At 34.2% G+C, this 13,433-nt stretch overlaps 1 protein-coding gene across 5 annotated transcripts in view; it reads right to left on the reverse strand.

Moving 5' to 3' along the window:
- The window catches only part of LOC119638535 (putative epidermal cell surface receptor), a 55,637-nt gene that overhangs the window by 18,528 nt on the left and 23,676 nt on the right, over positions 1–13,433 (reverse strand). For 4 of the 5 annotated variants that reach the window (XM_038035403.1, XM_038035400.1, XM_038035402.1 and 1 more), the window contains exon 3: positions 786–2,638. In XM_038035403.1, coding sequence (XP_037891331.1) covers positions 786–2,638 — 1,853 coding nt within the window. The remainder of the gene's footprint in view (positions 1–785; positions 2,639–13,433) is intronic. The other variant, XM_038035401.1, reaches the window with a different exon arrangement.

Genomic DNA, 13,433 nt, shown 5'->3' on the forward strand with positions numbered 1-13,433 from the left:
GCCGTTACCGCGTACTTTTAACACAATTTAAGAGGCAAAAATCAATTTCTTAACTTCTGACGAAGGCCAAGTAAGTTCAATCAATGTTAAAACATTCAAAAGTATTTCTTTAAACGGACTATTCACAACTTTGTTATTGGTTTTTTTTTTTTTTTTTTTGGTTTTTGCTTTGAAAGGGAAGGTCAGTTCATTCAAGCAAATGCATTATGAAATCATTTTACCGCATTCGTACGTGTATGCATTAATGACCATAAATGCTCTTATGGTAAAGTTTTCAGTGATTCATGCATAAGTAATGTGCGTGCAAAGCATAACTAAATATATATATAAAAAGTATAGAAAGTTTTAACCAGCACTGTTTGCAATGCTGACTGACTGGACTCTCTGTCGCAATCGTAAAATCTTTTCAGCGGCTATTTAACATTAAATAGCTTTGAATTTCTATTTTATTGAAAAGAAGTAAAAGGAAAAAAATAAAAAAAATAAAAAAAAAAATAATGTTATAATAAATTTCTTTACACAGTAGACGCAAATCTTTTCAATCTTTTTTTTTCCGGCTTTCGATAATTAATTTTATGTTTCTATAATTTTTCTTAACACTTTTTTTCCTTTTTTTTTCTCTCCTTATTTTCTCTGTTTACGGTATATCATGTACGACAATCAAACAACAATAAAACCACTAGCGGTAATATATTCAGGGTTATTACCAACGTCAACTATGTGAAAAGGTCATGAATATGTAAAAGCATATGAGTGTGTATATGTGTATGTCTATGCATACTTACCTTGTAACTGTTACCATCTTCTATACACTCACGATGTATAGTATCACCGGCTGCAGTTATTTCAGTTATTTTCATTTGTACTAAAGGCGAGTTTGTTGTCGTTGTTGTTATCGTTGTTGTTGTCGTTGTTGCTGCCATGGTTGCATTTGAAATCGTGGCTATAGACGATGTTGATGTTGCATTTGTATTGGTATTAAAATCATTTGATGATGAACTTTCATTGACCACAAAGTCTTTTGAATGATGTTGTTGATGTTGTTGTTGCTGTTGTTGTTGTTGTTCCTGCTGCTGCTGCTGCTGCTGCTGCTGCTGCTGTTGATTACGTATTTTGTAATCCTCTTGACTCTCGTCTTCCATACTGACATCACTTAATGCAGAATTTTTTTGCGCATAATCATGAAAATGATTTAAATGCTGTTGCGGATGATAATGATGATGATGATGATTACGTTCGGTTGTCACAAAATTATAATGATAATTATGCTGAGGTAAATCATCTTCAGCGGATATGGATGAATGCACTGACCGGCCCTCGCCATTAAATACATAAGCCGGATAAATATCATTCATCGGTTTCGTATTATCGCTATGACTGGGCATATTATATAACTGATCGTCATTATCATTATGCTGATTATGTCCTTCAACAATATTTATTATGGGACTGGTCGTCGATGATGCCGATGCTGATGATGTGCTCGAGTTTATTTTCGCATCCATATCGGTAGATGCATTGTGATGAACATTTATTGCTCTAGCTCTCGCTTCGCTATTGCTATCGTTTTGCTGATGATGCCATTGATTGATAAAAGGTTTAATGGTCGCTTCATTCTCAGCGCTTATTTTAATCTCATCCGTTGCCGATTTAATAAAATATTTTGGAGTTGTATAGTTGTTATTGTTGTTGTTGAAATTTTCCCCAATAACTGAAACAATTGCTTTCTCCGGCTTTGACGTTATGGTATAATTTTCTTCTTCATGTTCGGCTAAACGATCATGATTTTCCGATAAGATATGAGCATGATAAGGATCTTCATGTTCTAATTCCGATTTTATTAATAATTTATTCGGATCATGTTTTTTCCTTTGTTTATTATTATCCTCAGTCTGGGTAGCAGTTATTAATGTAATCGGGTGTCGGAAATTATTTAAATCTTTAACATCATCTTCCAAATCAACTGAAATTTGATTTATTTGCTCTTCGGGTTCGCGATAATGTTCCGTACTTGATAACGTTTTCACATATTTCTCTTCATCTTCATCGGCGTAAACATCATTGATCGTAGTATTTATAATAAGTTCGGTTGTCTTTTCCATTTCTTCTTCACCTTTCACGGTAGTCTCCTCACCAATCTTTTGTATAAAGTTTTCTTCTTTGTGTAAATGCTGTTGTTGTTGCTGTTGATGTTCATTATAGTTATTGTTATTACTATTGTTGTTGCTGTTGTTTTCGTGTTCGTTTACCGATGGCATAGTTGTTATGAAATTCTCTTTGCTTGCTGCTGCTGGTGTTGTTGTTGTTACTATAGTCAATATTTGTTCTTTTTCTATTTCATTAATAATGGATTTTTCTTCTTTCGTATCATTTCTAGAATTTGATGTTGTTGTTACTACGGCTGGTGCTGTTGTTGTTGTCATGGTTATCGATTTATTCGTTTCATGGGTGGTGGTTTCTATTAATTTACTATTTTCCGTTGTTGTAGATGCTGTTTTCGCATTACTTGATAATGATGATTCTTCCGCTAATGCCGTTATTGGTAGTATTGTGGTCTCCATAAGCTTCGGCGATATTGTGGATAAAGGATTTGTTGATAATGTTGCCATCGTTGTAGCAATATAAGCATTCAAGTCTACTGAAATTAAACATAGAATAGATGCAATGCAATATAAAAAAACTTTAATTAAGAAAAATATCTTTCATTTCTACCTTAAGCAAGTTTTTTGCTTAAGTCTTTTTATTTTATTACAAAAATTTATAGCAAAGAAACGATGGTTAGAAAAAAAAAAAAAACAATCTTCATAAACAAATTATGATCAATGGCAATAATTAATATCAAGAAAAAAAAAAAAAAAAAAAAACCATGTTTCCAACCGTGGTAAATAAGACGAAATCGTGTAAAAAGATTCTAAAAAAACATTGTTTCTATTTATTATTATTATTGCAATTATAAAGTCATAGATCAGTGTACAAAGCCATAAAGTGTTCAATTATCAAGCACCAGAGATAGGTTATAACGTAAGTATATGTATAATTCGATTAAAGAGCCCTTGACGCAATCAATATTCTCCATAAAGTCTCTAGTAATGATTTCTTGCCAGCATTGAGTGATATTTGCAAGGTTAAGATTGCCGTCCATTTCTGCTAAACATATTCAAGGAATCTTCAAAGAATTTCAAACTCAATCGTCACGTATTCCAATACCAAGCTACACAGGCAATAAAATATTATATCAAATATCATTAAATGGTGTGGTATTAATTTGAGAGGGTTCCTATTTGATCTTCAACACTGTAAACGTTGCCGTAATCCGTTAAAAGGTTGGACGATAGCGATCGAATGATTTTGTAGAGGTGGGTTAGCAAAAGAAAGCTTAGGTGAAGCCCATCCAAGTTATATGGACAAAGGTTTCAATACGACAAGCTTTTTGTTTCTTTTGTGCATATTCCTCATACTCCTCTGCATATTATTCATGTGAATAGTTAATTGGAGCCATTTACAGAGGATCCACATGAACAGTGAAGTAAGAATTGCGGTGGCCAAGTCAGTGTTCGCGAGTTCAAATCTCAAAGTGGAATCCTAGTTATATTGGTTGCTCAGTCAATGAAAGCATTAGTATTGGACTTATCGATAAGGTGAACGTCTATTAAGCAGCGGCTATCACTTCTTTATCTTTGTCTCTTTCCTTACTTCTTTTCAACTGTGACAGTATTGCACGAATAGGGTTCATCTGCTAACTACTGTTGTTACTATTAATTGCGTGGGCAATCCGTACAGTGACGTAGAAGATCTGTTGTAGTCGCCCATGCCCCTAGCCTTCAAATTTTAGGATTTTTATAAATCTCGCCACCTTTCTTGAATCGGAACACAATACCGTGTCCCATGTTGTAAAATGTTCGCCAAACATATGGTATGCGATTCTGCAGATAACCTCACTTTCACATAGAATATAATGGGACGTTTCCTTGTCCCTCCGTAGAACCTGCATGAATCGGTAACGGATACATCCACATTTCTCAGATGGCAACTGAGGGTATCATGACTGGCGTAGAGGCCCGTGACCAAATGTAGATTGCTTCTTCTTATTTTTATTCCAGTGGTTTATGTGCCATTTTTTGAATCTTTTTGCCTGCCCTTGTCCTGCAAATTGCTTTCAAAGGCAATCCGATTTTTCCTGTGCCTATTGCGATACCAGCCTGTAAATATGGCTTCTTGCTACGCCACAGAAAAGTTCAGGACCGGGCATGGTCTCTCGAGCTTCCCTGTTGGCTAGACAGTCAGCCCTTTCGTTGCCCTCAACACCATGCACTGAGTATTTAGTCATATAGGAGGAAGCAAGAGATTTGGATTCGTAAGGTAAGAGAACTTTCTCCAGGAATACCATCAAGGTTCAGGTAAAAATTGCATTTACAATCAAAGTTTACCCTAAGGCATTGCATTAATAGAATACCTCGATATTTTAATAACCAAGTTGAAGAACCCCACTGGAGGAGAGTTTAGAAATGAGGTCTCAGTCTTGCTTAGGTTAATGTGAAGCCCATTATCCAACATCCAAGAGTGAATATTTTGCCAAAGATTCGTTAATCTTACATTCGAACGTATGCAGTTTATTAATGTATACGTTATACTTACTACCATTGTGGCGTCGTAAGGCAAAGCGCATTTTAAACATAATTTTCTACTCGAGTCTTATATTTTCCTCGTTTAACAATAATCGAAACTCAAGGATTTATCTATGTTTTCCATTTTTAAAAGTAATTTATTATAAATTCTATACATATTGCCAGATGTATTCATACTGACATAACTACATATGTATATGTACATATGCATATCTTCATAATATCTATTTAGCATACAATCATTTTAAAGCTAAACACGTTTTTATCATTACACGAATAAAAGAATATATATTCTCTATAGCAAGCTTTGATTATATGTGAGAACCGAACCGAACTATGTTGTGAAAGCCAAGACGGATGCGTTTAAAAAGAATTTCTTTTTTATTTTTTAATTTAACGGAAATTCTTGGTTAGACTTTTATATATGTATATTAGCCTTTTATATATGTATATATATATGTATATATGAAAAAATAAAGAAAAATTAAATAAACTTTATTTTATGAGTGCAATAAACAAAAAAAAAAAAACGCTTTGACCTTTCATTTTATTTTCATTTTTATTATCATTTTTTTTTTTTCGTTTTTATGGCCTAATAATTGATGACATTTTGACGGCGTAAAAAGCACCGATTATATTGTTGTGTAAAAGCATAAATTTTATATTATTCGACATAATTGAATTACAAATAAGTGAGTAAATGTTGTTAAACAATTAAAGCATATCAAGGTTGAAAAAAAAAAAAACTTGACTGCTGCCTAGTACATGACAATATATAAAAATTTTCCCTAAAGTTGCTCAACTTTTGAGATCAGCTACGTATTAATCCAATTTTTGACTTCTTGAGCCAAGATTCTAGTCGGTCAGCTCATGTGCCATTGATCGAAACAGGTGCCAGTTGTAAGGGACAATGTCTGCAGAATATGGCCGCGTTTCCATCGTTGCGTCATGGAGGGAAGCTTAGGCGCTGTTATGATAAAAAATCCCTTCATCTTACCTCTTGATGAGTTGCGGCCGTTCGTCTTTCCATGGATGGTTTTAGCAGCTTACAATACCCTATACTAAGCTTATCCCATCAAATAAAGAACATGTTCAAATGTATCAATTTCACTGCTTTTGAACAGTTGAAAGCACTCGCGAGGCCTTTTTGAACTAGCCGCAGTCTCATTCAGTTAGTCTCCGCCGCAGATTTCTCTATATTGAAGATGAAAATTAGTGCTGCTATGTCTTCCTCGAAGTAAGAATGCGTGTCTTCTTTCTTTAGCTTATAACTACATACATCATTCTTCTTCTTCTTCTGTTATTCAGCAAATTAACAACCGAAAATTTACTGGTATGTGCAAACAAGTCCCAATGCGAACACAGAGTTCTTTCATACTTCATTCTGCTTCATTAATATAACTCAAAAAGTGCGGCTTGAAAGTTGAACACAAGAAAGAAAAACAAGACAGGCAGACGGACAGACAAGCTTAGATCCAACTGAAAAAGTGATTCTAAATCAGATAGGTTTGCCTCAAGTCCCTGTGTGTGTGTGTTGCGTACATCCATCTGCACTATCTTAATATATCTTTGGACCATATGTAGAGAGGGTATAAAAAAATATATAATCGGAGTACATATACTATCTGTATACGCGAGTATCGAGGAATCTCAAGGTTTTCCCCTTGCAGTGCAATTCGTGCGATCATTGTAATTGGTCTGAAAACCAAAACACATAAGCAAATACTTTTGTTTTGCAAGGAAAGTCTCCGAAAGTGATGTGTCACACATCCGCACAAACTCTTAGTGATTAAAGCGGAATATATATTTTTAAGAATCGAAGTCTAATAAATATTAAATTAAAAAATATATATATACTGTGAGGAGCCAAAGTCGGAACTCGTTTTCGCCTCACAGTTTCTCCGTCCCAGGTGGGGGAGAGCGCTAGAGTAAGTTAGAGATTAAGTAGCGTAAGAGCGCTCTGATAGACTAAGAATAGGCTACGATAAACTAAGAGTAAACTAAGTTAGGCTAAGAGAAGTGGAGTAAGCTAGAAAGTGAGTAGGATAAGAAAGCTAGGTTAGGAGTCAGCTAGAGTGTAAGTCGAGATAAGCAAAGAGAAATTAGATTAGCAAGTAAGTAGTTAAGCTTAAGGGAGTTAAGTTTGGGCTTTAGAAGAGGAGCCAGTCGCGAAGGCCGAGAGCGAGCAGACTAGGCTAGAAAAGCTAGAAAATACGATTGCGGTAGGATTGTGAACCGTGAGTGAAATATTAAACAATAAAGTGAAGAATATTATAAAGAACCAAAATATAAATTTTCTTGTGATCGATGACCTGGACCGCAGGTTCCTACCCCAGTCGCAGGTTCGGGTAATCTAAGCCCTCACAATACATTATAGTAAACAAATAATAAATGTATAAAGTTTGTGAGGCGACGACTCACAATGTATTTTAGATTATTCAATATTTCCTTAAAAAGTGCTCGTAAAAGAAGCGTAACAAAGAATCGCTTGAAGATTTTTAAAGTTTTCTTAATTTTTTTATAATCAAATAATTCTTACGATCTCTTTTTGCTATAATACTTTATGTTATTTATATATTATTTTATATGTACTTTGCACGGTTTTGTATATATTTATATATATGTATACCTACACGTACACTGCATATATATGTATATATATATATATGTATATAATAATTTATTTATATATAAATATTTGTACGTATATATACATATGTATATATATACGTGTTTATATATTAATTTATTTATATATACATATTTATATATTACATACATGTTACATAAATGACATACAGCAAAAAAACTTAGTGTCAATTATTAACAGCATTTTTATTGACCGAACGTTTATTAATTTGTTACTTATTTGTGCGTTGACCATATATGGTAATATAATAACGGTAGATTTGCGATTTTTCACCAATGGTTGAGTAATCAAATATTTAATAAGAATTCATTAAAAAAAAAAAAAAATGTATATATATATATATACACATATATATAAGTAAAAGCCAAAAAGAGGCAGTGAAAGGCAGTGAGGCTAATACGACAAAGTAAAAGAAACATTTCCAAATTAACTCAAGTGAATGTGTTGGTCGGGAAGGCTTATTAATTTTTTGTTGTTTTTTTTGGTTGCTGTTTTCCTTAAGATGGATTCCAAGAGTTCATATTTAATAATCATAAAGTATACAAGTCGAAATTTTAGTGCGAGAAAGTATGCGACAAAAGCAAATGCGGCCAGCGCGGTAGGCCATACTCTGACAGGACTGGCGTTTGCATAACACTTAATAACCACGATTCCCAACCTTCACTCCCATCCCATCTCTCTCTATCTACATCCTTCTGATTATCACCATGTTTATATGTATAGGTATAGGGGAAAGATTAGTCATATTAATAAAAAAAGAAAGAAAAAAACGCATTTTATCGCAAAACCTTTTTCGCAAAATTTGCTAATGTCAGTAGACTCTAGTCTCCATTTTATAAGGAAATCTAAACAAACAAATCTTTCTGAAGGCTTAACAGCAAAGCAATGCCTAGCCTTTAACATAAAGTTTAAAAAGAAGGTAAGTAAGAAAGATACCTTATGTCCATTATATACGACGCAGAACAGTGAAGGCATCTTCACTTCAGCATCATTTCTTAAGCAGTTATGATGTAATTTTGGTGACAAACTTGAACGGTAGATTAGGTCTACAAGTAATTTTTATCCTGTAATTCCATTATTTTAGCAGAGTTACCATGAAAGTTGATCAGAACACAGCATTACAGCACTTATACTACAGTGGTTATTAAGTTAGCGATGGCATATGTAACACGGAGATTGGTTTAAGAGAGACTCACCTTTTATTATACACATCGATTCAGAATCATAATCTGAATTGATCTAGGCATGTCTGTCTGTATGTCCATCTAAATTTGCGTTCAAGCTACAGGTCGCAATTTTTGAGATATTTTCATGAAATTTGGTAGAGTGACGTGTTTCGACCCAAGAACGAACGCTATTGAAATGGTTCGACCACTGCACATATAACGCCCTATTCTGAGTGATCGTTATATGGAAAAAAATTGCAATTTTCAAATTTTCTCGCCAGTTGTGGCCAAGTAATACTATTTGGGCATTCTAAATTGGTGGGAAAGCTTTGGACCGGCTGTGGCAATTTTTTTAACCTCTCCTTATCATATAATCGCACCAACGGAAACTTAATCTTTATACGGTAAAAAGGTGGACTTTTTAATATTCCATGGTGGAAATTATTCACAATAATAAAGTGACAAAGACCTTACCGAAGTTGAACCATGTAGGTCTATTTTTTGGGTACCACCTCATATAAGGATTCTCATCAAACGTAAACTCTTGTATGCCAAAAAAGCCTAATTTTTTGTGATGAAAATTTGCTCATAATAGTAACCAAATCAAAAAACTAATTGAACCTTATTTTAACCGGATGAGTCTATTTTTTTGGCCCCTCTTCATATAAGATATGTTATGAGTACTAAGCCCTTTGGAAAGTTGCTTAATTTTATTTTTCTGATGAAAATTAATTTATAGGAGTGTTGAAGCGAAAAAATGGACGGTAGAGATTTTGGACCATATAGGACTATATTATTTGGACCTAAACTTGCAAAATGCGGGCTTTCATGAAAATAATGTGTACAAAGCAAGCGAATAATTGTAATAGGCGAAATGGTCTAGAGTAAGTAATCGCCAACGTTGCACGACTATAATGTTCCTCCTTGTTTTTTAATAGTTTATTATGCTTTAATTATTTTACACTTAGAACAATGTTATTTTCTTCTTCTTTCTTTTCTGCTAACTTTTAATTAAGTTATTGTCAAGTATTCTTTTGCTTAGCATTTCTAAGTCGTGCCTTTTATAGTCAATCACATGCCCATAGGGCGGTTTTTACATCACTAATGTCATACATCATACACTTATGTCTGGAAGAGAAAAAAAATATATATAAAAAATTCCTTTTTATTATTACAATTCTGTTATACATTTGCTTAGAAGCTTGCTGGTAGTGGTTGAAAAGTCGTAATAAAAACAGAACAAATTGCTTAACATATTTGTTGTTAATGTCGGTATAACTTTTAAGGTAAAAGAAAAGATATAGAAATTTTATTTAAGCCATGGCTAACGTTACCCTACTCCCGCTTAAATAATTATGGATCATAAATGGAAAAGTAGAAGAAGAAGAAGAAGAGAATGAGACAAGCTATGCATTTGTAGTCCGTTTAGCGTTCAAGGTTCATGTCAGTCACCCTAATGCACATAAAGCAAGCACACAAAGATGTTGTGTTTTTGGTTTTTTTTTTTTTTGCTTGGTGTATAATAATAGCTATAGGAGAAAAAGGCAGACTTCATACATATGCAGCATTATATAAGATCTAAATAACACCAAGAAAACGCTAAACAAAAGCTAAGAAACAAAAAAAAAAACACAAACAACTAACTACGAGTGTGCGCAACAGTAAAGTGAAGAGAAAAAGCAAGAAAATTTTCATTTAAAGCGAATTACTGATGTCCTCTACTTGTCCGTTATATATGCATTGAAATCGCAATTCGTCGCCCGGTTGATCGATTGGTCCGCACAAAGCACTGAACACAATTGATGCCTTTCTCTCATCTATCATGCGATATATTTCTTTTATATGACTTTTGCTCACACCTTGGAATGCAAGCTATATGCTAAACTACACATAAGTACGATATTGTGACACGACGCGTGATGCAAATGCAATCATTATGTTCAACGCTTAACATTGATACTCAATTTCATATCATTATCTGCCGATGGGTTTTTATATATATATATATATATATATATGTATATATATACAATATATATGTATATATATACAATATATATGTATATATATACAATCTTTCTTTGTGTGGCCAGACAGTTCGGTCTGTATCTCTTATACATGTGGGTATTGTGGTTCGTGAATAAATAAATCAATTAATGAATGAATCTGAAAACAATTTTTTTAGAAACATATTTTAAATTATTTGATGCTTGCGAATATATTTATCGGCCAATCACTCCCGTCTTTTAGTTTACGAACTCTGTCAGACGTTTCGCTACTTAAAGAACGACAAACAGATGGACGAACGAAAAGAAAACATAGCTAGGCAGTGGTACTTAAACTAAAAGCAATTCAATAGATTAACCAGAGAAAAGACAGCCGCCGAAGGGAGAAAGATGAATTCGTGTACAAGCAGATGAATGAAGAAAAAGCGGGCGATAAATAGACCAAAAAGTGAAGGAACGCAAAAGGTAACCCTAACTGGACGAACGAGAAATTAGAGGCATGGAAAATGGGCTGAAAAGTGAACGATTGAAAGCACAAACTCTTGGGCGATGGGCGGTTGAACAGAGGATTAAATGAGAAACTCTTAATTTGACGGGCAGCACTAAGAATATGAGCGCGTGAATAAGAAAAGGACGGAGGAACGTGTGGATCGATGAACGGATCGTTCCAGATCCGTGTAAAAGAGAAGGGGTGATGCAGAAGAATCGAAAATGGTTTTCGTGGGCGTAGGGACGCATTAATAACAATTGAGTGACTAAACGTAACAATCTACGAGGGATGAGACGGATAGAAGGACAAGCACTTCGTTGTAGGATATGAAAAAAAGCCTGGAGAGGCAGTTCGTTGAGTGTGCAGTGAAAATGGAGGAAAGCCGGACTTTTTTGCGATGGTATACATGAATTGCAAACAACAGGGTAAACAGTAAATGTTGGCGAATATGAATGAAGGCTGACTGAACAACAAACTAATGCATTAGAAGAAATAGTCGATTAGGTGCATAGGCGCGAAGACACTTACATGAACATATACATGCAAAGAAATGAACAAGAAATGAGAGGTACACGAACAGATGAACAGCTTGAATAAATTGAAGGACGGACAAATAATTTGAATCGTAAATTTAAAGCAGAATAAACGGACGGATAACCGAAAGAGCATAGAGATGAAGAAACGAAATGAAAACAATTGAAAGAAAAAAAAATCAACAAACAGCGTGCGCCTAATTACATAACTGCTAACATAATTCGACGCATGGAGATCCACCTTGAGTACAAGAAGGAATGGGCGACGAGTCAGATGGCGATAGACGAGCTAGCAGTTTGTATACAGTCTGCGCAAATAAAAAGATAGACATAGGGACGCATGGACAGATGTCCGCTTGACTATTAAATAGATAGCGTATGATGGATGGCGAACAAATAACAATAAAAACGAACTTGTAAAGGAGAATATTTTATATGGTCTTGGATATACGTCACAAGCAGAATGAAGAAGCTAATATGACTTCAAGCTGCAATAGCAGAAATGCGCATAAAACTTTAACCAAACCAGTGTAACGAATGTTGCTGGTGCCAACTTTTGTTAGTAGTTCGTGGTAAAATTTCAAACAGATGCCGTACGCTGAGTATGCTGGGTAGGTAAGTCGCTCTCCGCAAAATGTGAATTAAATTCATTCAACAGAAAGAGAGAGGGACGGACAGAGAAGGAGAGAGAGCGAGAAAGAGAAACAGAGAGGGTAAGAAAGTCAACTAAGCGAACCTATCAACTAACATTAACGCTAATCCCCTAAATTAATAAAATATTTAAAGTTTTTTTTCGGTTTTCTTATAACGCAACTGAAATATTTGATTATTCCTTGTAGCGGTTGATAGCGTTTCAGTTTCCTTTAGTTTGCATTTTAATGCCTTTTTATGTGCATTTTATATCAATGCTTTTTTATTTGTTTTTCTTTTCACTCATTCTTATTCTCAATTTTATGGTTTATTAAAGCATAAAAGTGCATGCGTTTGTTTTCTTTTTTTTTTGTTCTCCTTAATATTCCGCTATCGTATACAATAAGCCCTCGTAACAAAGAGACTGACAGTTGAAGACTGTGTGTGTTTATGACTCTTTCCATTTTCAAATCATTAAATTATTATTTTACATTTCATTTACTCTTCTAGTTTTCCCCAAGTACAGCTAAACCCCGAAAGACTTAAGCAACAAACTTGCAGATATTTTCAAAGTTTCTTTCAACAATGATTGCGGTTTTCTCTATTACTTGATCAAAAGAATAGAAAAAAAAAAGAGTAAATTTTAGTATCTGGCGTTCATAGTGACAGGAAATTCTATGCCATTAAATCGATTTATTTGAATGTCTCGCTTGAAAGGTGTTTCTTTCTTAGATGCAATGGATATTTAAAGAAAATTACGGCTTTTTGTAAATCTTTGCATGACAAACGATTGCGTCTACTTATGAGTATATGAACTATACAGCGCGACTAGTCACAATTCAACTCGTAGGTACCGTCATCATTATGCAAAGTTGTAACGAGTTTTTCAATGCTGTTATTGATAACCTAGAGAATCTAAATGAATATAACTGCTTCGATCGTTTTTCCGCGTATTCTTCTTTTCATCTTTCCATCAGGTTCTCTTTTTCTCCGTCTATCTGTCAGTCAAACTGTTCTTCTCTATTTTCGCTATTTTAATGACTTGTCCGTCCTTCCTTTCGTTTGTTCGTCTATCCCTCTGCTTTTATCTGTCTGCTGTTTACTCTTTACTCGGCGCTTATTCATGTAACCCTTCACCTTTCCATTCATCTTTTTGGTTTTTCTTTCCCTTTCCTTTCTACCCATAATAATCACTTCCCTGTACGTGCATATGTCTATCCGACTTTTCTTCTGGTTCCACTTTCCATCCATTTATTTATTTCACACTTAAGTTGCATATGTAGTTTATAAGTAACGAGTAAAGAGCACAAAAAGCAAACGGTTTCTCATTTTT

Source organism: Glossina fuscipes, unplaced genomic scaffold, assembly GCF_014805625.2.
Source record: "Glossina fuscipes isolate IAEA_lab_2018 unplaced genomic scaffold, Yale_Gfus_2 90, whole genome shotgun sequence".
Classification (NCBI taxonomy): Eukaryota; Metazoa; Arthropoda; class Insecta; order Diptera; family Glossinidae; genus Glossina; species Glossina fuscipes.